At 37.6% G+C, this 23,135-nt stretch overlaps 1 protein-coding gene across 1 annotated transcript in view; it reads right to left on the reverse strand.

Annotated features, from left to right (window-relative positions):
• Positions 1-23,135, reverse strand: part of LOC134539025 (RRP12-like protein) — a 54,730-nt gene that overhangs the window by 10,167 nt on the left and 21,428 nt on the right. The window contains 10 exon segments of the mRNA XM_063380699.1: positions 1,590-1,759; positions 2,239-2,504; positions 4,573-4,730; positions 5,883-6,015; positions 7,665-7,829; positions 8,727-8,850; positions 9,551-9,777; positions 12,930-13,166; positions 15,638-15,770; positions 18,392-18,519. Of these exon segments, the coding sequence (XP_063236769.1) occupies positions 1,590-1,759; positions 2,239-2,504; positions 4,573-4,730; positions 5,883-6,015; positions 7,665-7,829; positions 8,727-8,850; positions 9,551-9,777; positions 12,930-13,166; positions 15,638-15,770; positions 18,392-18,519 (1,741 nt within the window).

A 23,135-nucleotide genomic window follows, 5' to 3' on the forward strand; every position in this document is an offset into this window, starting at 1 on the left:
ATATTTCAAACTGAAAATGTTTTCACTCACATCCCTAATGAGCGGTGAGGAATACCACAAGGTTACAGGAACACGCACCATGTTTCAGCACTTTGCGGAAATAAATTAAGGCGCCTCCATACCTGACCACACATACAGTGTGCAGAGCTTCTGAAGAAACTACGCAATTTGAAATCAAAGCATTTAAGCGGATGAGTAGTTCTGTTTCCGTATTTTGTTTAATGGACTGTATTTTTAGGAGTGAAAATGGCTAAAACCTAGGTTTCCAGAATAATGTTTAAGATACGAAATGCAGTCTACAGATTCTTAAAACCATTCAAAAGCCTTTTGTTACAACTATCTTCTCCACCATATAACATTATTGTTACAGCTCACATCTCATAGTTGTCCTATGCACAACGAGAAGCCTGCACGGAAGTCCAGAAGAAAAACCTTGCTTAGAAGCATAGCCAGCATTGCAATATTATTACGCCTCACTAGCACAGAATTTCTTCAAACTGCATTATTTAGACTGATACATGATGCTCTTTTACAATTAAGTACTGAGAACAGTACAAATAAATCAGCAAATAAAGATGCATTTGAAAAATGTTCCAATGTTGTAATGTAACACACTAAAATGAGTTTGCATAAAGCTGGACTCCCAATCATCCATTTCATCCGTCCGTCACCCGTCCGTCCGTCAATCACGTGACCTGCAGCCAATCAGATGGCCCGAAAAATTCCGTCCGTCCGTCAAAACCTTGCCAAGCTTTAGCTTTTGACGGACCAACGGATGGTCCACCGCCTTGTTAAGTCGACTGTCTTCAATACGACTTTCCGAAAACAGTGTTAGATTTTTTTAATTTTCAATATATAGAAGGCTGTGTCGTATTGACCGATTATTATTGTCATAATAACGGTAAAGATTGCTTATGAGAATGAGCTTTTCGGAATAAATGCTGATAAATTACGTCCGCGAAAGGGAGCATTTATATAATATATATAGCAAAGACTATCTGGATAAGAAACTGAGGGAAAAAGCCTGAATAGAAATAGCTTCTGTTTCCTTTGACGCAGTAATAAAAGAAGCATAATTTTATTTATTGCTGGCATGACTAATGTTATTTTTAAAACGGCACCCGTTTAATCCACTTGTCAAAGCACGGTTCCCGCCTGTCAACTTATTATCACATTCATAATATCAAAAGTTAATTAATCCAAGTAAATTATTTTCACCAAACGTTTACCTACAATTGAGAAAGTATGTGGCGGAAAGTTGTAGCACTGATATTTTAGAATAGTGACGGACGGACGGATGGCGGATGGTTGAGTCGGTAATAATTGCCGAGAGAAATAACGGACCGAAATTGACGGACGGACGGGTGACGGACGGATGAAACAGATGATTGGGAGTCCAGCTTTATATAAAAGAAAAAACTTTTTTTTTTTCCAATCTACTTAGTGCATACATCTTTGAAATAAGAGTTGTGTTTTAATTAAATATACTGATTTCATGATTGATTGGTTGCGTTTCAGTATTATTTCGGCTTTATCGCAACTCATGAGATAATCTTGAGCCCAGGCAGGAAGAGTGGCGAGGCAGGCACCTGTGATGCGGCGCGCGGCCGCGGCGTCGGTGAAGTCCATGAAGTTGTCCTCGTCCTCCTGGATCCAGGCGCTGGACTGCCGCGCCCTCTTCCTGGGGCGCCCGGCGGCACTGGGGGCTGCCTCCTCCTCCGGGGCAGAGTCCTCCGAGTCGGCCAGGATCTCGTCGATCCTGCCACAGAACCTCAACGATACAAACCTTTGCAAATAGTAACTACAGAAAAACAATTAGTATTACAAAATTAAAATAGAAAAAATTTGAATAATTTCTAAAATCATATTCAACTCAATTTAAAACTTGCACATTATTTTATACCAAACAAATTGCACTTTTTAAGGACAGTAAAATACAATTTTAGGATGGCTTTACCTTTAACTAGAAAAAAATTATTACTATTTTAGACTCAAAAGGATGTCAGATGGAATAATAAAGCAAAGGTTTACATGACACACTACCCTCATTTTCAAAGAATAAAATATGTGTGGTTTTCCTAACATACAATGCCAACCAAAGCAATGGTGTCAGTATCTTTGTAAATGATACTTAAAATTGATTCTTTACACTATACTAAATAAAATTGACTTCCCAAACTAACACGACATGAGATGTCATCCCTAAACACGAAAAACAAGGTGAAATACACGACTCACGTCTTAGCGCGGGCCTTCACAGCGAACGACCGACCGTCGTCTTCGTCGCCGGAGTCGGTCTGCCGGCGCTGGTCACGCTCGCGCCTCTTGCGCGCGCTCGCCTTGCGCAGGTTGCGCAGCCGCTTGAGCATGACGGCGTCCGAGGGCGGGACGTGTGCCCCCACGCTCTCCGCCCCGAACTTGCGCACCAGCCGGTCCAGGATGTTGCGCGTCTTGACGCGCAGGTGACGCTTGCAGTCCTCCGTCATGCCCGCCAGACTCTTCACCTGCGCACCAGGCCTTCCAGCTGTCACATTTCCTTACCCGTGCATGTTCCCTGGTCTTATTGGGGAATTTTTTGGGTTTTCCTTAAAAAATTTAATTCTTTACATCTATTACGATTATATATTTTATTATTTATTAACTGTTATAAGTTTGTTTAGTGGTGTATTTCAAGTCTAAAGTTAGCGATGTTTGTAAGCCAAGTTTTAACAACGTTTTTAAAGGGAATAGGTTGAACTTTACAATTGGCAAGTTTAACCTACAAGTTTGTGTGTTGTGTCAGACGAAGACTTACGAATGCTCAGCCTTGCGGGGTGTGATACAGATGGCTTGCAATTTAAATTGTTTGTTATTGGTGACCATGACAAAGCTCAAGTTTGAAAGTTTCAATACCGCAAATATGAACTGTAGATACGGTCTGCTCCAATTTTTATTGTTATGGTGTTGGTAGACTGGAATTATTAGCATGAATATAAATAAACTACGATGCCTTAGCAAGGTCTTCTTTTTGGACAGCTTTTGCAACGATTGTGATGACACTTGTTAAAGAAGGAAACTGCAGTAGTTTCTAGGAAATTCATAAAGTCAGTGGTGAAACACACCTTTTGAGAGAAATTTAAGGGCACCCAAATAAACTTGCAACATTTTTTATATTTTTTAAAGGATTGTTATTGGTCTATTCAAATTGGTTTATGCAAGGGTTTTTTCTTTTTTTAAACATCCTGGCACCAGGTAAATTGCATATTTTACATCTAGTTAACAGTGGGGAACAAACTGGTTACGGCTAGAGAAAAGATCTTATGGTTTTATATTTAGTTCAATTTTATTATTGAAAAACAGAAGACTTTGGTGTTATTGTCTCTAATTTTATAAAAGCTGTTTTTTACTACTTAATACACCAAATAAATGTAAAATTAATGTGCTACATTTTTACTATTTAATAAAATCGTAATAAAATGGTCTAAAACCAATACAATCAGAACAATAAATCAGCAAGCATTTGAGGTTTCAAAGTGAATCAATAAGATTCTGATCCATGCACTTTGGTACTTTTTTTTTGTCACAAAATGACATTGCTTGAATTTTAAAATTTCAAAAGATTGTTTTTTTTTTTTAATGGTATGAATAAAGTTTCAATTAAATGATACTTAATTCCATGGTATAACTTTCATTTCATTGCTATATGGTGTATTACCCAGGTGTTATGCAGAGTCTTGACAGGTTATCATCGCACTTCACCAGACAATCTTGTCCCTAGTTACGGGCGACGTAGTACCGTTTTTTCTTGCATAATCGTCGCACATTTTATTCTAAAATCAAGTCTGAAAAGTAAGGGTGCGACGATTATGCTGAATTTTTTTTTTTTGATAGATAAAGTTATTTATAAAAACATAACCCATTCATGGAAAGTACGTTTATTTAAAAAGTGACACATAAAAGAGCACGCCAAACAATTTAAATTAATAAGCCATGCATCAAAAAATTTTACACTTAAACAGAAAAATAAAATTTGTGATCCAAATGCAAGCCGAACGAACATGTAACTATCGCCGTATACACATCACGAAAGAGTGCGGGCCATCAGATGTAGTTAACTCGGCACTCGAAAGAGAGCGCGCGCTGCATGCACTCGGCGAGATATCGATATTTGCTTAAGTGTTCACGCTCTATACGGAAAGAAACATAAACAAACATTAATTTTTAATAATTGCAATGAGCCCTGGCTACAATTTTGTAAGCGGTACACCGCGGCGACGCACACGAATAGATGAAGGTTATAAAGTTGAAAAAGTCTTCAAAAGAAAATGTACACATCAGACAACTTCATATTTCCGTTAATTAAATAAGTAAGAGGTAATGTCTGAATAAATATTAGATTTCTATTTTAAAATACATTGTTCTATATGGGAAAAAATACCCACACAAAGCGCTCGGATTATAATAGTGGGACCGAAAACATCATGCAACTTTATGCTAGAGGTTTTTTTTTTTATACAAATTTTGACGCCCTAAAATATGGGTGCGAATATCATGCGACAAGAGGGTATTTGCCGAGAAACAACAGACACTCACGATGGTGGGCAGCGATGGACCGACCACAGCCGGCGGGAAGGAGGTGATGTACAGCTTCACGTAGCTCAGGGCCGCGGCGACAATCTCGCGTGCCTTCGACAAGGCCAGCAGCGTCACGTTGTCCAGCAGCAGCAAGCGCAGGTCCTCGGGCAGCAGGTCTGCAACAACACCGGGCACGCCAGTGGTCGCGACCGCCGCCTCAACCTTTCGCAAGGGAAGACAGCGGTGGCTAACCGACCGATAACAAAGTGGATTTCACGAGGGACTATTTCACGGTTGCTACACATTTTTGATTATGAAATTCCCTGACCTTTTCGAGGTTTTACCTTGACTGCAGCAACCCTGAATTTAACCCCTGTTGGTCAGAGCCAGGTCGCAACCAAACAATTTTTTTTCATCCCCAGGCATTTAGGCATTGATCCTTTTTCAGCCCAAGACGACCACAGGTTATGTCTACCCTGGTAAACCCCCCCCCCCCCCCCCCCCCCCATCGCACTTGCTTGTACCTGGCCTGGGGTGGGTACAATCACAACACACTTCCACGCACGATACACTATCTTAAAGAGCACTGTCCCTATAAAAATATTAGATGTCATTTGAAAAAGAGCTAGTACCTAACCAACAAACATTTTTTAAACAATAACAATAAAACCCAGTTGTTACGACCCCTTACAGTTTCCAGGCATAGGGTCGTATAGGAACCGACAAGTTTTCAAAATGAAATATAATTTTAGTTTTATAACAGACATTGTTCAAAAAGTAAAACAGCAATTGGACCACCTAATTATCACCAGTAGTGAATATTTAACACAAATTTTTCACGGTTCTTCGAAAAGAGGTAGTAATAGAGAGGTAGTGATAATAAATGGGGTCGCAACAACAGGGTTTTACTGTAGTTTTATGTTTACCTGTAGTGTAGATGTTTGCAACACCAACTTGAATGTGAGAAGTTTCTGGATTTGAATCCTAAGAGGTTAGGAAGTATGCGGCTTTCTCAATTATAAGATTAAGTTATTTTTGTTAGAAAGCCTGATAGGGAGGGATTGGTGGGGTAAATAAGTAAAATAAATTTTCTAGAGCTCCTACATAAATTATATGTTGACCCACACAATGCTCTGACAACTAACAATTTTTCTCTTTCATTTACAATTTTGTAACATTTGCTTAAATTTTTTTGCAAGGTGGAAAACGAAAAAAAAAAAAAAAAAAGGGGGGGGGGGGTAAGTATTTCAGAGCAATATTTCATAATCTGACGAAGCAGCATGCTGCAGCACGGAACATTACGTGGCCAGCGAGGAGCGACCACCAACCTTTGAACTCGTGAGTGACGCGCGCCAGGGCGAGAATGGTGGCCGACGCGATGGCGGGGCTGCCCGCCAGTCCTGCCAACATCAGCCCCACGAAGTCCCTCATGACGTCGTCCACCGCCTTGCCCGACAGCCGCTGGCAAGCACACACACACACACACACATAAGGCGGTCATCAAACTACACCAGTCAGTTCACCCATAAATTACCCGGTAGTTTGGCAAGGACAATATTGCCCTAAACACAATCAAGCAGATTTTTATCTCACAAAGAGGTGAAAATCTGCTACATTAAATCAACAGCTGCGAAGCACAAAAAATTTTTTTTTTCCAGAAGACTTCATTGCATGACTTTTTCAGTCCTTATGTTCAAGCAAAAATGCAATCAAACGTGTAGATCTGACAAATTCTTTAGCCTGTTTGTTCAGCCGCACTCACAGTCCTGTTAGTTGTTTTGATCAGGTAGGTTACACAGTAGGGCTTTCAAGTGGGTATTTGCAGTTTTTCAAGGATCACGAAGAAAGAAGGCTCTGCCCCTCTGAGGTGAAGAGCAAGAAATAGTCTTGTCATTAATAGACAAGACTATATTGTTTTATTTCCAGGCCAATGTGGTATTTAAAACAGAATATTTTAGAGTTATTGCTTTAATTTTTCATGAATATCTATTAATTCAAAGAAGATAGCATATTACTGGACAAAAAAAAGTTTAATTTTGACTGATACATGATGCACCTTTTCAATATAATGATTTGTAATAAGTATATCTAATTTTTTGGTACAAATAAGAAATTTGAAGATTTAAAAAAAAAATAAACTTTTTCCAATCTTTATAAATTAAACAGTGGAACAAACGGCATGCTAAATACAGTAGAATACCGGTACAATGTACCTCACCATAACATTTTTTTTTCCAAATCCTGCCGAAAATCATATATTTTCAATGCAAAATTGTTTAACATTAAAAATCGCTGTGACATGTTTTTGGAGTAGATAATCACAGCGACAGACCGACAGGATGCGCTCCCGCCTTTGCTGTCAGCTATGTTTATTTTGACAGCTCAAGCAATTATCTTTTCCCCCTGTTCCTTCACAGCGTAAAAAAAAGAAGAAAAAAACAAGTTCGAATGCAGATGGTAAAGTAACTATGCAGCAAAATAAATATATTTACGGCACTGCTAAATTTTTCTATTCAATAAAATTTGAGGTATTAGTGATTTTTCAGCAGAAACTGCTGTGTGACTAATAAACAAATTGTATCATAATAACTTAAACTTATAACGTATTTATTAACGGCGAAGGACAGTCGTATAAGCCCATAAAAATATTTTACCGAGAATGGACTATACAACCTGGCTTTTGCCGCACGCGGTGTGGGAGGGGAGGACAGCTGAGACGGCTTTTCGTGCGATAGTGGACGCGCCGAGCATGGCTAGACAGACACTGCAGCGTGGACAGTCTAGAGGGGTGGTATCTATTTTTAGCCGTCTTTTGTATGCCAGCCTGCTTACAGTACAGCTCTCGCCAAGATAAACGTGAACACATAGCGCCCAACAAAGTGTAACAGCCTTGTTTTCCAGCCGATTTTACTCAAATTTTCGACTTTCTCTGCTCAAATTTTTCACAGTTTCTCAAAAAACGGTCGTATAAACGGAAAGGACGCATCAGAGGGGGGTCGCATCGGCGGGATTCTACTGTACATAGAATAAAATATTAATTATAAATAACTGAATATTTTTTTTGAACACACGTAGACTCCCCTCGGTAAGGCGCGGAAGCAGAGGCTCACCTGCATGGCGTGCCCGATCTCGACCAGGAGGTTGTAGGCGGCCGTGCGGCAGCGCTCGTTCAGGTCCTTGCAGCACAGCACGGCCTCCGGGACGACGTGGGCCAGCACGTCCAGGTGGCGCGCCTCCAGACGCCTCACGATGTGCGCGAGGCAGCGCAGCCGTGCCTGCAACACGCCCCCCCGTGCTCTCAGTGTTCCCTGGTCTCCCTCTCCGACCACACATTTCACCCCCGTCTAATGAATCAATTTTGCAAGACACATTACAAGAGAAATATCCAGTGGCGTAGCCAGGATTTGTGTATGGGGGGTGTTTAGAAGCATGCCCCCCCCCCCCCCCCCCCGTATTAAAGCGGGGGGTCCAGGGGTGCTCCCCCGGGAAAATTTGGATTTTAAGGTGTAAAATAGTGCTATTTTATAAGTTTTTGGTACTTAAATTTAAATATTGTAATGGTAAAAATTTTATTGTTTTAATATGAAATTTGTAAAGGTTTTTGCAAGGGGGGGGGGGGGGGGTTGAACCCCTAAACCCCCCGCCCACCCCCCCGGCTACACCCCTGGAAATATCTATCAAATCATGTTTTAACCTCGCACCACATGTCAGATTGACCATTGAAAAATTTTCCCTGTACACATTTTGCACTGTTATAATTTCCAGTCATCTTTGAAACAATACATTGTAGTACATAGACTTACAAGAATATTCAAATTTTCAAATAAAAACACAAATAATAAATTAATTGTATTCAATTCAACTTCGAAACATTAATACTTTGAAATAACGAATACTCGTTTGCTTATGAAATTTTTTCGAGATTAATTTATTAGTGCAAAATTTTTCCACGTTAATTCATACCCACATTCTTAATTACTAGCTATTCTTCAATAAAAACATAATATTATAATACATCTATATATACTTAATAAGCAAAAAGTTTTACTTATGTGTAGAAGTGATATACACTGCTTTTTTTTACTTTTGTTATGCGTTGTTATTTAGTGTACAATCACTTGAAATGTCTGTGCTATAGTATCATCCATGGGCACGGAATGCAGCGCGCTCACCCCCTTGCTGGGCACGGCGGAGGAGGACAGCGCCTGTAGCAGCACCTCCAGCAGCCCCGGGAGGTTCTGGTCCACGAAGGCTCGGCACGTCTCCGTCTCGCTGCCGCACAGCTCCTCCAGCAGCCTGCGGGCACACGCCAAACACCACTGCGCTCCCCGGGCACAATAGTGACGAGTTAGTGGCCGTCCACGCGAGGCTAGAGCGCCGTGCGACTTCCAAGTGTACCGTTACTACTATCACTAGGGACTATGGTCGATTCCTATAATACAGAAAAAAAATTGTAGGGTCTATACAAGTGATGTACTAGTCTGGAAACTGACAATCCCTATTTTCTCATTTTTCCCATATGATATTCATTTGATCTACCAGTTCACAGTTACGTAGGCACAATTTATTCTAATTTTTTTCTTCTTTCGGTAAAATAAATTTTACGTCATATCCAAAAAGTAATTTTCAGAAGGATTTATATTAATTTCCGGAGACACTTGCAATGTGATTATTATTTACAGAAATTATTGAATTGAATATACTGACACATCAGCTCGCACGCACACGTGTGCGCCTGTGTGTGTATGACCCCCATCACTAGTCTATCCTGTTAAGGATACATGCAACAATACCCGAGGGCCCGGAAGTGAGAGGGGTTGGAGGTATATAAGAGTGGAACCTGGTGTGAGGCGGGGGTACAGGGCATGATACTCCCCCCCCCCCCCGCTTAATCAAAAAACCCTTCTCGGAGGGGGCCCGTTTGTTTGAGCTTGCGGAATCATAACTGTGATGATGGAAATGTACGCCGGCTCCCCCGGGAGGGACGGAGGGGCACCTGTAAGCCTTCTTCTGCTGGCGGTGGTCGGAGGCGTCGGCGAGGCCCTCGCGGCAGCGGGCGTAGAGCAGCGCGACGCGCGCCGTGTCCTGGCGCGGCAGCAGCGCGCGCAGCAGGTCCAGCACGCTCTCCCGCACGAAGCCGTCCGTGCCCGCATCGTCCAGCTTGCCCGCCGCCCGGTCGAACAGCTCCGCGCACAGCCCCGCGTCCGCCACGCCCAGGTACACCTGCGCTCCGGCACGCACGCGGACGTACACCATCACATCCACAGTATTCAAGAGATTTGATCTGCAAGGAAAAACATTCCAAGAAAAATATTGGAGAAAGGAAAAAATAAGAAATTCAAACTATAAAATATGACTAAGGCAAGGTCTACATTATTTATAGGGACCAGAAAAAATACCATCTTGATATGTGCTATTTATTTTCCTTATTTGTACATACATTAGTATTAGCACATAAAAATTCTGATTAAGTTTATTGGATGTGCACACCAGGCAAATAAAATATAAAAATAAATACAAACCACATAGGAACAAAATAACAATGGACAAACACAATAATATTAACAGTATAAATATAAGTATAGATATAGCATATGATAATCAGCAAGGAACTTTTTTTACAACAATAAAGCGTAATGTTAGTTTATATAATGGATTATTTAAGTTCCTAAGAATATTTTTGTTGAGTAAGAATATTTAATTGATAGTTTCAAGAACCTTGAGTTTAATAAAATTGGTTATAATATTAGTCTGTATAATACGTATATCATTTCAATTTAAGGTACGAAAGATTGAAGTCAGACAGCTAGACTTTGAGTGACCTATTTACATTATATTCATACTTTGCAGTATGTCTAGGACACATGTGAACGTGAAATTACTAAATTATTTTAATTAATGTTTGTCACTAAAGACTTATCAGCACTTCATTTAAAAAATTACAACAGGCCCACTAAATTTTCTGCAGAATTTCTTCTCTCATTGACCAAAGATATATGTTGACATTAGTTTGAACCAAAATTTATCTTTTAAATTCTTGGAAAAAATTTAATTTTACTTGTTTGAGGGGCTTGCATATGGTATTATTTAATCATTTGTACATTCCTGACTTTTCAACATTTTTTAAACACACAAACATTAATGATTTATCTTTAAGCCGATAATTTCTGGCTTAGTCACTATTTATTGCAAAATTACACTATGTATTAATCATTTTAATGACAAAAGTAGCAAAAAAAAAACAAAATTTAGCACCATGTTTGTTGACTAATACATAGGGACCCCAGAAAATGCTGAACCGCGAAATACACGAAATACCGCGAAATTGGGCACTATTTCACAGTTTTCACGAAATCTGTTATTTTTTCACAAAACAAGAAACTTTGCGCGAAATCCACGTAATTTCCGTAACCAAGAATGTTTACATTGGTCGGATACTGTAAATAATCTTACTATCGATTGTATTGCTATCGCGTAACGAAATCTATTGTAGTTCCAACATGGCGGCAAACGTGTATATTTACATTGCCGCTATGTAGCAGCGTTACGAACACAATTTTTGTGTAGTTGGTATTAGTTCTCAAAAATTCTAGCGCACAGAAGCGAACACAATATTTACGCTTACATAATAGTTTCATTCTGGCCGAACACAATATTTTTTCATGTGCGTGCCACTACGGCATAAATGTTTTTACGGTGCAGCTTGCAGTAGTGTTTTTTTTTTATGACGTCTCGGTTATTCGGTATTAATTTCCAAGCATCTAGTTAGTAGTGCTTATTTTTGTGTTAAGATGCCGAAAATATTTACGGTTTTCTATCGAGAACGAGAGATGAAGCAGGAAGGATTTTATATATTTGATGTTAAGGATAAGATAATAATGTGTAAGTTTTGCAATGTTCGTGTGGACTGGATGCGTCGAGATACATGCCTAAAACACGTTTCTAACGCAACTCATAAAAAAAAATTATGTGCGGCATCAACGTCGACTACCTGTACTGCAAAACAGACGTCTATAGGAGCTGCTTTGCAAACTTCTAAAAACATAGTTGTAAACAAACAATAATTTATAATTGACTTTGTTAAAATGATGGTGGGGGCAAACATACCTTTGGAAAAAGCAGATGACCCAAACATGAGGACCTGGTTAAATAAATATGTTCAAGGTACTGTGGTTCAGTATTTTTATTGCATTTTTTAATTTTTTAATTATTTTTTATTTGGTTAGAAATAGATGGAATAGAACAGGCTAGGGGAACACAGGGTTGCTGTAAAGGAGACAAGACCAAGAAGGAAACTAGAAACACTAAAAACTTTTTAGTGTTTGCCAACTGAGTGCATTTTATGTTTAATATTAAAACTTAAAAAAAAATTTGAAGCAAAACAATCCTCGTTAGCCAATTTCAATTTTAATTTAATGTATCTCACCAAATTTTTACACCGATTTTTAGCACCGCTTGCTTATTTTTACACCGATTTTTTGCACCGCTTTTGTCATTTTTTTACACCGAAATGAGCCAGTTTTATTTACCATTTTCTGGGGTCCCTACTAATACACTATATTCAGGAATAAAAAGAATAATAAAAAAAATTAAACAGACATCACCTGTTTTAAAAACCAAATTTTTTAAAAATAAAACCATAAGTATAAAAAATTGTATCAGAAATATAATGTAAAAAATGGTTGGCAGAACTACTAATTTTTATTTTAATCGAATATCCAATATTTTCCAATAAAATTTTAACATACGGTGAAACTTCGTTTTTCACATTTCACAGGAGTCCAAGAAAACTTGATCCAAAATACAGTAAAATTAAACAGAAATACTATATGCAGAGGTGTAAAATTAAAGAATAAATAAACTGGCAATGTATTTTCTAAAACCAGTAGAATTTTATTGTAAGATTGAAAATTGTTTTGTGATCCAAATGATTATAAATATTTAAAATAGAGTATTAAAAATAATTTTAAATCACTGTCATATAATATTTATGGCATATGAAAACATTTATGTATAACGTTGCTGAAACCAAATCTCATTATCTAAATAATTAATTTTAACTTCATACATATTAAATTTTTGTGAATGGGTACCACTGAATGTATTTCTCAGTAAATAATAAATATAAAAACACTCATTTTTAGATGTTGAATTGAACACCAAATTATTAGAGACAGGATTTTTATTTTTGGATCAAATTAGTTTTAAATCAGTTTTTGTCAGTGTTACTGTTTTTATTTTTTTAATGAATTTTGTTTATTCATAAAGCATAAATGTTTGATGGTACTTATTTCACCAAAAACAGTGTCACTTGAACTGATGCTCGGCACACTTACAATACATAGTTTGTAACCGGCACGTCTAGGGACGCTCACCTTGACGGTCTCGAACGCGGCCAGCCGCTGGCCCTCCTCGTCGGAGCCGACCGGCTTGGCGGTGTACACGTTGAACAGGATGGGCAGGAAGTTCTTGGCGAAGCGCGCCACCTCCTTCACCGCCTCCTCGTCGCCGGCCTCTTGGCCGCCGGTCACCAGCTTGCGCAGCGCGGACATGACCGAGATGCGCAGGTCCTTGTGCTCCGCGATGGCCGTGCCCAGCACCTTCGCGATGCCCTGTCGGCAGTCGTGCGCAATAGTCCGTGCCGAGTTTCATGCCTCTCTTCTGGGAAGTGTGTTCACAAATCAAAGGGACTAAACAGTACCCGATTAAAATTAAAAAAAAACTGACCTGAAAGAAAATTAAGAATTGTACATGAAATAGTAGGGATCAGATTGTTACAAATGAGTCAAGAAATAGAAACAAAATTTAAACAAAACTTTAATCAAACATCTCAAATTACATTATAAAAAATAAAAATATGTTATTGTATTATTTTATTATGTAGTTTTGAACGAAATTCATAAAAAAAATTTAATTTCTAGATTACTGTATTTTTACGTACGATATTGTGGTAAATAGTACATTACTATGTACGTACCTTGCATCAGACTTTATAATAAATATTAAATTTAAAAAAAGTACAAGTACTTATGTAAAAGAGTTCAAAGTAACTCCTTTAGCATGATCTATAAATTGCAGTACAACATCTTTAGGAACAGAATTTACAAAAATAAAACCAATACTTTGTTTTATTGCATAATCATTGCACCATTACTTTAGGACTTTAAAACTTGGGGAAAATTTTTTTTAGCATGTGGGTTGCACTATGTTTTTGGTCTCGATGTTCGATTCATTCAGAGCGGTTTTTATAGGTATTTTTTCCCGTATAAAATAATTGCATACGTTAACCTTTATCTTCACCTTCTTCGCAGCTGTTTACCGCTTACAAAAATGTAGCCAGTGCTTTGTGCCATCGTTCATGTTTTGTTATCGTGATAACTGTATAGAGCACGGTAACAGATATTTTTGATTTTAAAAATCAAAAGTTCAATTAAAAATAAAAAAATTAATAAAATCTTGAGGTTGAGAGTTAGTAATGATTAATAAGTAGGGACAAGACTGTAGCGGTCAGGTTAGCCGCTACTTTCAAACTCTGCGCGTCAGCGCGGGCGTCGGCACTTCGTCCCCTCCCTCCTTCCCCCTCCTAGTGTGTGTTTGCTCACTCCTTGCCTCCCCTCCCGGGGTTGGCACATGCGCGCCGTGCCGCACTAAATCTATCCAAACAGCTGTCAGGGTGTAATACAGTCTTGTCTTGTTAAATTTGTTGGCTGGTCTCTTTCGGTAGCTCGAGTAGCTGCATTGTCTTTGTAATCCAGCATGTAGTCAGTTAGGCTTCATTTGTACGACGTGCGAGAGCGACCTCGGAGGGAAATAAATGTAAGTGTTGTTCTGTTTTGCGAGTGAGGCGGTGGCCCTTGCCCTAATGTAAGCTTGTGTAAATTCTTGTCTGTCTTGTTTAAATTCCCTTTCGGTCGCCACCTAAAAAATTGTGTTTGGATTTACTTATTTAATTTAAATTCACTTTCAATTTTTTTTTTGTAACTGTTCTCCCCTGAGACGTCGACGTACGTAAAACGCCACATTGCTTATTTTAGAATGTAACTTAAGTTGTGCGCATTATGTAGTAGGTTATCCCTACAAAAATGAATTTGTTGTAATCTTGCCGTTTTCAACGCGTCTACCTTGTGTGGACGTGACGCCCCCTTTTGATGGTCCGTCTTGGGACCACGCACTGTTTAGCCGGCGTAACTTGTGGCCTTGATAATGGCTCGTTCACCTAAACTATTCGTCGTGTTCATTGTCAATTTAAATGAAACGTCATTGTTAACCTTATTGGTTTTCCTGTGTCACTGTTATTGTTCACGTGTTCATCAGTGTTATTCTTTTTTTGGCCTAATTAAATGCCAACTTAATAATCTGATATTATGTCATTTCGTTTATCAATATGTTCCCAAATACCGTACCTCAGTCCTTGCCATGTTATGGCCTCCCTCCTCGCCTCTAAGCTTTTAGACTTTCAAGACTATAAACGGTAATTTGCGATAACATCGAACAGCATGTCACTACTCCAGATGACACCCAAATCCAAGTTAACACACCACAAAGCACCGAAATGCCATTAAAATTAATAAATTTGTCAGCATTTTCAGACATAATTTAACTCTATTGACAAATACGCTATCTTTTAAATATTAAATTCAAGTAAATTAATTTATTTAACATGAAGTTCGTACCCCACTTTATGCACAAAAAAAATAGCAAACATTCACTTCATTTTAATCTTGCAACTGTTACTAATTATTCATTTTTACATAAAAAAGTTAGTACATTTTTCAAATACAAAAATACTTAACGGATTTATTTAGTGTGTTCCGAATAGTTAGATATGATTAGTAAAATTCATTATATTGTAAAAGTGCCATCATGTATCAGTCAAAATTACACTGATATGAAGAAACTAGCATGACGGAACATTTAAAGAGTCAAGTTTGTTCAGTAATGTGCTATCTTTTTTTAATAAACAGATTTCATAAAAATATGAAACACAGGAATGTCCTGTTTCAAAAACAAAATTGGCCTGAAAAAAAAAACCCATAAAGATCTTGTCTCCAACAATGAGGGAACAGCAGCTGGTGTCGCTCACCTTAAAGCTCTGGGGAACGTCCCGCGCGCCGTCGCAGAAGCGCGGCAGCAAGGCCCAGAGCTGAGCCTGGAGCAGGTCGTAGCTGTGCGCGCCCACGGAGTCCCCTTGCGCGGCCAGCGCCGCGCTCCGCTTCCTGGAAACACACACGCCCTTCCCTCTCCGCCACCGCACAAACCGCACATCAACTACATCGCACTATTTTCCTTGTACAATGCCCCTTTCTGCAGTGCACAGCAGACATGTTAGTAGGATTTAGTAAATAATTTTTTTTTTATTTGAACTGAATTTAGATTTGAACATCTAACTGAAACTATATTTACCCGGCCGCACACCGGGTTCGGAGCTGGCTGGTGTCAGGCACTAGCATCACGTGGCCTCCACTGACATAAGACATGCCAAGCGTTCCTGGGCGGATAGCAAGGGTCGTCGCTACCTTCCTTCATCCCCCCCCCCAAAAAAAAAACCCTACATGCATCGTCCTGCCACAGCGTTGTTAGCTATCGCTGAGCATCCTTCAGAATATAACGCAGGTCATCGTGTGAGCTAAGAACGCCCTTTTTTACTGTTCAGGCGTCTAGTCGGCCCGGGATGACGCGGCTCGTAAGAGGGTGACATAAAAATTTGCCTTGAAGTTAGTGATTGGTCGAATCCAAATTGTATTGAATCCAAATTTTGGTTTCAAACTTTCAAGAGACAAAAATGAAATAATGTACAATAAATAATTTCAATAAACATTAAATTCTTCCTCACAGGACTTGTTTGATTCTGAGATTGTTAGCTAGGTACATATTAAATCAGTGATTCCTAAGGTTTTAAAAGTATTTTAAGAGTCCCTATCCTACACCAAACAATGCAGTTTACAATATCACACATTTATACCTAACTAAACAATTTTATTTGAAAATATGCCAAGAAATTAAGAAAAGAAAAAAAAATTTCAAGGGGTTTCCCCTTCCCCCCGCCAACAACATGAACAAATAGTTTCTTCAGAATTATTTTGTTTTAATAAAATAAAAAAAATCTTGGGTTACATTCAGAAACCATCTCAAAAAATATACATAATACCCCATCTCCATAACGTTCTTAAATTGAACCATAAAATTAAAATAAATCATTAAAACACGTGGAAGGTACTAAATGAACAGTACAACAACTCTATATTTTGGCATAAACTGGGCAGTATCTACACAATGTGTACAATTCTAGATGTAATAACTTAAGTAAATGAGAACATGGGAACAGGGCTAAACGTACGTTAAACACATTGTAACATGTTTTCACACACATTTTACAATTAGTTCTTGGCCTAACCTATAAGGTCTATAAAATGTTAAGTATAAACAAACGAGAAGATAGGTTAATTCTCTAATAAAGGAATATACATAACACCTGGTATAAATATAAAATGTGTTACAGATTTTCCGGCACACAAAGCCATCTTCTCATTTTCTTTACCCTCTAAATAACCAAAGATATGATGATAAAAGACGTACAAACACACACCAAAGAGAAACTTATCGAGTTTGTTACGTTCATAAATAAAATTTATTGGCTATGTAAAAAAATGTTATATATATATATATATATATATATATAAATATTAAAAATTATTCCCCATGTTAAAGAGCTATTCCCTTCCGCGTGACATTTTCAGTAATGGTGTCGATCAAATGGCATAAACAGCTGTGTTCCAAGCTAACCTTTTTCTTGCAAAAAAAAATGGAAATTTAAGGAAAATATTTAAAAAGGCAGAATTTTGTTTTTTTTCCGCAAATTTCACACCTCACCATGTTTTTGGGTTCTTAAATATGGCAACCTACACATTTATATTCGTTTCAGAAACTAATTTATCCATATGACGACATGTAATGCATTTAATTTACTTAATGCACCTATATTAAGACTATTATTTGGGGAACGGTATTAGAATAAGTACAAAAAATCAACATGTAGTATAAGCCCTGTAAACTTTTGCCAGTGCTAAATTTTTTATTTTCTATTTCTACACCAATATTTTTCTCAGAATTATTTTTCCTTAAAATTCCAAATATATTTCGAATACTGACGATTCCTGGATACAACTGGCCCATTCCTACTTTACGTTCATAAAAAAAAAAATTGAAGGAATTTTTTTATAGAAAATTTATTTTTTAAACAAATAAATATGGTTATATTATGTGTCGAAAATTCATATGAGAAGCAAGCTATTTGAACCCTCTCTGAGCACATGGCTAGGTCTCCGTGCTGCAGGTAAGGGGTCGTCCATTAATCACGTGATGTTTTTTTTAGCAAATTTTTAACCCCCCCTCCCCCCTAGTGATTTGTGGTGAGGTTTCAGACTAAACCCCCCCCCCCCCCCCCAATAAATCACGTGCATTTTTTTGGTACAAAATATTTTTTAAAAATTTAAGAATATTATCTTTAAATATAGGTATAATCTAATTTAATTCTGGAAAATTAAGCACAGCCTGTATTCGGCGCCAAAATCACAGTCTTACTGGCGGCTGGCAAGTTGAGCCGGGTGGTTCATGTTGCGGCGGGCGGGGATATTGTTGCCTGGCTACGGCGAGTCAAGGTCACGAGTCGCTTTTCGTTTTAGTAGAAATCGTGCGAAAAAAGAAATACACGTGATATCTCTCTACACCCCCCCTCCCCCCTTGTGATATTTTGTGATTTTTCCCGACCACCCCCCCCCCCCCCTTTAGAGCCTCACGTGATTAATGGACGATCCCTAAGCAGGAATACCGCCAGTACCGACAGGTCACGGCCAGCGGCAGGAAGTACTGCGTGTAGAACTGCAGCGAGGAGCCGAGCACGTTCTCGCGCAGCACCGGGAGCAGCCAGCTGCGGCGGAACTCGTAGCTCGTCTCCCGGCCCGTGATCTGCGACACACACCGTGGCCCCGGCCGTCACGCTCGCCACTTCCACCAGCGCGGTGAATCACGACGAAACCAACACACCACCAATAATCGCCAGTACACTATATAGTACTGAAATGCAAGTAAATACACCACAAAGCAACGGAAAGCAAATTAAATCATAAAATTAATAAGAATTTATAACCAAAATTGAAATAAAATCAACAAAAAAACCCATATCTTTTAATATAGTAATTTCAATAAATGTGTTTTTATTTAGCAGAAAATATGTACCTAAATGTATGTACTCCAAAAAAGTGGTAATTTTTTTACTTTTTTTTTATCCTGCAACTGTTATTAGTAACTCAGTTTTACATTATGAAGTAACATTTTCCACACACATATACTTGCCAATTTATTTTATTTGTTCTGAATAGTTTAACATAGGTACTTATTAAAAATTATGTCATCATAAAAGTGTAAAATATATTAGTCAAAATCATTTAAGTGCCATATATGTTTAATAAGCTATAGTTATAAATAACCAGAATTCATTAAAAAAAAAAAAAAAAAAAAAAACCACACAGTAACTTCCACTGAGCGGAACTTAGCTTTATCCGCCGGCTCTATCCGGCCTCCCGGGACAGAGTGCTTGGGACAACAACAGCCTAAGTAATTCCGCACAAATACAACAATTTCCAACCAAGTTTTAATTTTTTTTACAAGAGAAATGAGGAGTCATAACGTTAGAGCAGTTACAAGGGCCTCTGAAAGCCCCAAAAGTGTGGTTTTCATGCAATATTTCACAAAAATAATTTAGAGCTGATACATAGGGACATTCCTTAAGGTATAAGTTTTCAATTAATAATTTAATTACCCAGCAAACTATCGTAGAAATTGTCCCAAGGCCTCTGAAAGCTACCAAAGTGATTTTTTTATTGTGTATTTTACAAACATGATTTTTTATCGGAGCCTTTGGCGTATGGTAACAATAGACTCAAGAATAATATTTTTTTTACTCATTAGGCTGAAAAAATTTGTTTGATTATTTTGCTCGGTAATTAAATTATTAATTTAAAGCCTATACTTTAAGGAAAGTCCCTATGTATCAGCTCTATTGTTAGCATTGGCCAAAAGCACTGAAAAAAAATTATTTTTGTGAAATACTCCAGGAAAACCACACTTTGGGGGCTTCCAGAGGCCCTGGGACAATTTCTAAGATAGTTTGCTCAGTAATTTAATTATTATTTGAAAGCCTATACCGTAAAGAAGGTCCCTATCTATCAGCTCTATCGCAAACATTGGCCAAAGGCCCCCAAAAAAATCATTTATGCAATATGTGATAAAAGTAGACATCTATAGTTTTTTTTATCTACATACAAAACTAATTTAGATTAGGTATTTACTCACCCAAATGTATTATCGCAGAAAATTAAGTTGAACAGGATTAAAGTTTCAATGTTCCAATTGTCTAATTTGAAGATAAAAAGTACTTGTAAATCTACCCACAAGAAGTTATTAATGCATATTTTATAAACAAATAAACACACAGCCTTTCACCAACACTACAAATATTTGCTCTGGGATATTACTTACATTCTTTTAAAGACTTTATTTCCTCTTCTAGAAGAGCAGTTTCTTTCTTTGCATCCATCTTTAAAAAATCCTGTTCCTGTATTATACACGTATTGGCGTTGAACTGCATCAGCTACCATCCCTGTCATATGCCTTTTTTGTACCAAGTGCTGCAATGTGGATGTTAATCTCTTGTCTCTAACATTTGACTGCAAAGCTATTTCAGGATCCAAGCATGATAAAACTTCAGGATATCAATTTCTCTTAATTTCCTCTTAATTTTTTCGCAAGACTTCCATTGTAGCAAATCCCAAATTCAGTTATTTGGCAGTAAGAAGATTTTTGGATTCTGAGATGTGGTAAATATTTACAATCGCGGTAGATGCCAAAAATAATGCTAAAAATCCGAAAATACTTTTATTCTATGCACTTTCACTTCCTCTTTTCAAATCAACCGGCGGAGATAAGAAATTCCAAATACTTTAGGAGATATCGAATTTTTTAATTTCATGATATGTAGAGTCGCGGTAGATGCCAAAAAAAAATGTAAAAAATCCTAAAATACCTTTATCATATGATCTTCAACTTCCTCTTTTCATTAAAAGCGGCGGAGATAAGAAATTCCAAATACTTTAGGAGATATCGAATTTTTTAATTTTGCAATACAAGACCTGTGGAACCATTCGAGCGGCGCCATTTTTGTTATTTTGCCGTGTTCGTGAATACGTGAATCGTGAATGCGTAATTAATAAAATGGTTTATTAGGTCAGGTCAGTTACATTATTAATACTTTCAAACTAAGCCGACATTAAAAATTATTTTGTAAATTAATTTTAATGGCTGTTTAGTTTTAAAATATTTATAATGTAACTGACCTGACCAAACAAACCCGGACAGAGGGTGAACAGTAAACTAAAATGGTCGATTAGGTCAGGTCAGTTACATTATAAATACTTTAAAACTAAGGTGATATTAAAAATAATGTGAATTAATTTTAATTATTCTTTAGTTTTAAATTATTTATAATGTAACTGACCTTACCTAACAAACCCGTAACAAAGGATGTACAGTAACAACTCACGTAATTTTTTTTGTTACTTATTACTTGCGCAACAATATCAAAATAACAAATAAGACTTTAAAATTAGAAACGTTAAAAACTCACGTAAGTTGGAGGCGGTAATTAAACACCGTTTTAAACAATAATTGAACTAAATAATCACGTATTAGTTCATTTGAATTCTGGCCTATCACGAACAATCACGTGACATCATTATCCAATAAAAAAATAGATACTCGTTCTCGTACGTAAACAAGAAACAATGGTGCACGCACGCCACAGGAATGCGCTGGTTTTGTGCTGAAATTTAAAAATTCAATATCTCCTAAAGTATTTGGAATTTCTTATCTCCGCCGCTTTTAATGAAAAGAGGAAGTTGAAGAGCATATGATAAAGGTATTTCAGATGTTTAGCATTTTTTTTGGCATATACCGCGACTCTACATATGATGAAATTAAAAAATTCTATATCTCCTAAAGTATTTGGAATTTCTTACCTCCGCCGGTTGTTTTCAAAAGAGGAAGTGAAAGGGCACAGAATAAAAGTATTTTCAGATTTTTAGCATTTTTTTTGGCATCTACCGCGATTGTAAATATTTACCTGAGATGTTTACTTGTTACAGATCTAGCAGCATTAATTACTTCTGCCTTAACAAATATTGACATCAGAGCTCCCAGTATACATTTTAGCGATTCATAAAAAAAAAATGGGGACATTTGACTACCTGACTGAAATGAATCAAGAAACATTAACTGAAACACGGACACATTATTTCAACATGTGTAACTCCCCCCCGCCCCAGGTTACCTTGCAGCACCACCCATAGATATTTATAACTTGTGGCCTCTTTTATCACTTCTCCCCTCCAGCGAAATTCCCTCCTGTCAATCTTCCTTTCCCTGGTAAACCTGACCACTTTTGTCTTACCCACATTTATTTTCATGCCATTATTTTGCACCCACTCTTCCAGCCTATTCAAATCATCCTCTAGCCCATTACTCTCAGCATCCATGCATACCACGCAGTCGTCTGCAAATAGCCTGATATGCCCTTTTATCTCCTCACCTATATCGTTCATCATTATAGTGAAGAGCAGTGCGCCGAGCACACTGCCCTGCGGTACCGCCCTCCTGTCACTTATAGCCCCCACCACTTTCTTCATCATTTTCTCACGAGGAACTTTATCAAATGCCTTTACGAAATCGATGAAACAGGCATTCTAAACAATAATAACCGTCAAGTTCTCTCCTTGAAAACAATATATATTATAAACAAAAAAAACTCTCACTTTTACAAAACTGAGTCTAATACGTAATAGTTCAATCCAGCAAGCACGCTGTCACTATGCATATGGTAAAAAACTGAAGATTCATAAACCGTTGCAAATATCTCGTTCACTTATTTATTTCCCACAATTTATTTCAAAACGTTATGACGTCCGTATTTACCCTAATGATCCTCGCATGAATTAACATTTTCATAAAAAGTGTTACGCAAATGCACGTCATATATTTTATGGCGTTTAACTGTAAATTATAACACGTTCACATTCCACCATCACATTCCACGACGCGAGGAAAAACCCAAAAGAAGCATTAATGTAAAATGGCTACCAAAGAGCGCCAATTGCAGTCAAGTATACGACTTTCCGTGACTACATAATTTCTTCTCGTAACACGACTTCCCATTTCCTTATAATTATTGATATATATTTTTTTTTAAATTTTAATATTATTTTTGGCAACCGCAAACCTTTTGTAACATTTGTGTCTGTCATAAAATTATACGTTCAAAATTAAGTACAAGATATCAGTTTTTCCATTTTGAAAAGCACAGGTTCACCAACATTAGAGCATAAAAACTTTATGCTCCGTAGTGTTGCCAAATTTAGAATACTCGCGCACCATGCTTTTTCAAAACGCATTTTACGAATATCATGCGCAGATTATTCGGGTGATTACGGTTATTGCAGAAATAATTTTGTAAATGCTATTGTTTAAATACA

This window comes from Bacillus rossius, chromosome 14 (genome assembly GCF_032445375.1).
Source record: "Bacillus rossius redtenbacheri isolate Brsri chromosome 14, Brsri_v3, whole genome shotgun sequence".
NCBI lineage: Eukaryota > Metazoa > Arthropoda > Insecta > Phasmatodea > Bacillidae > Bacillus > Bacillus rossius.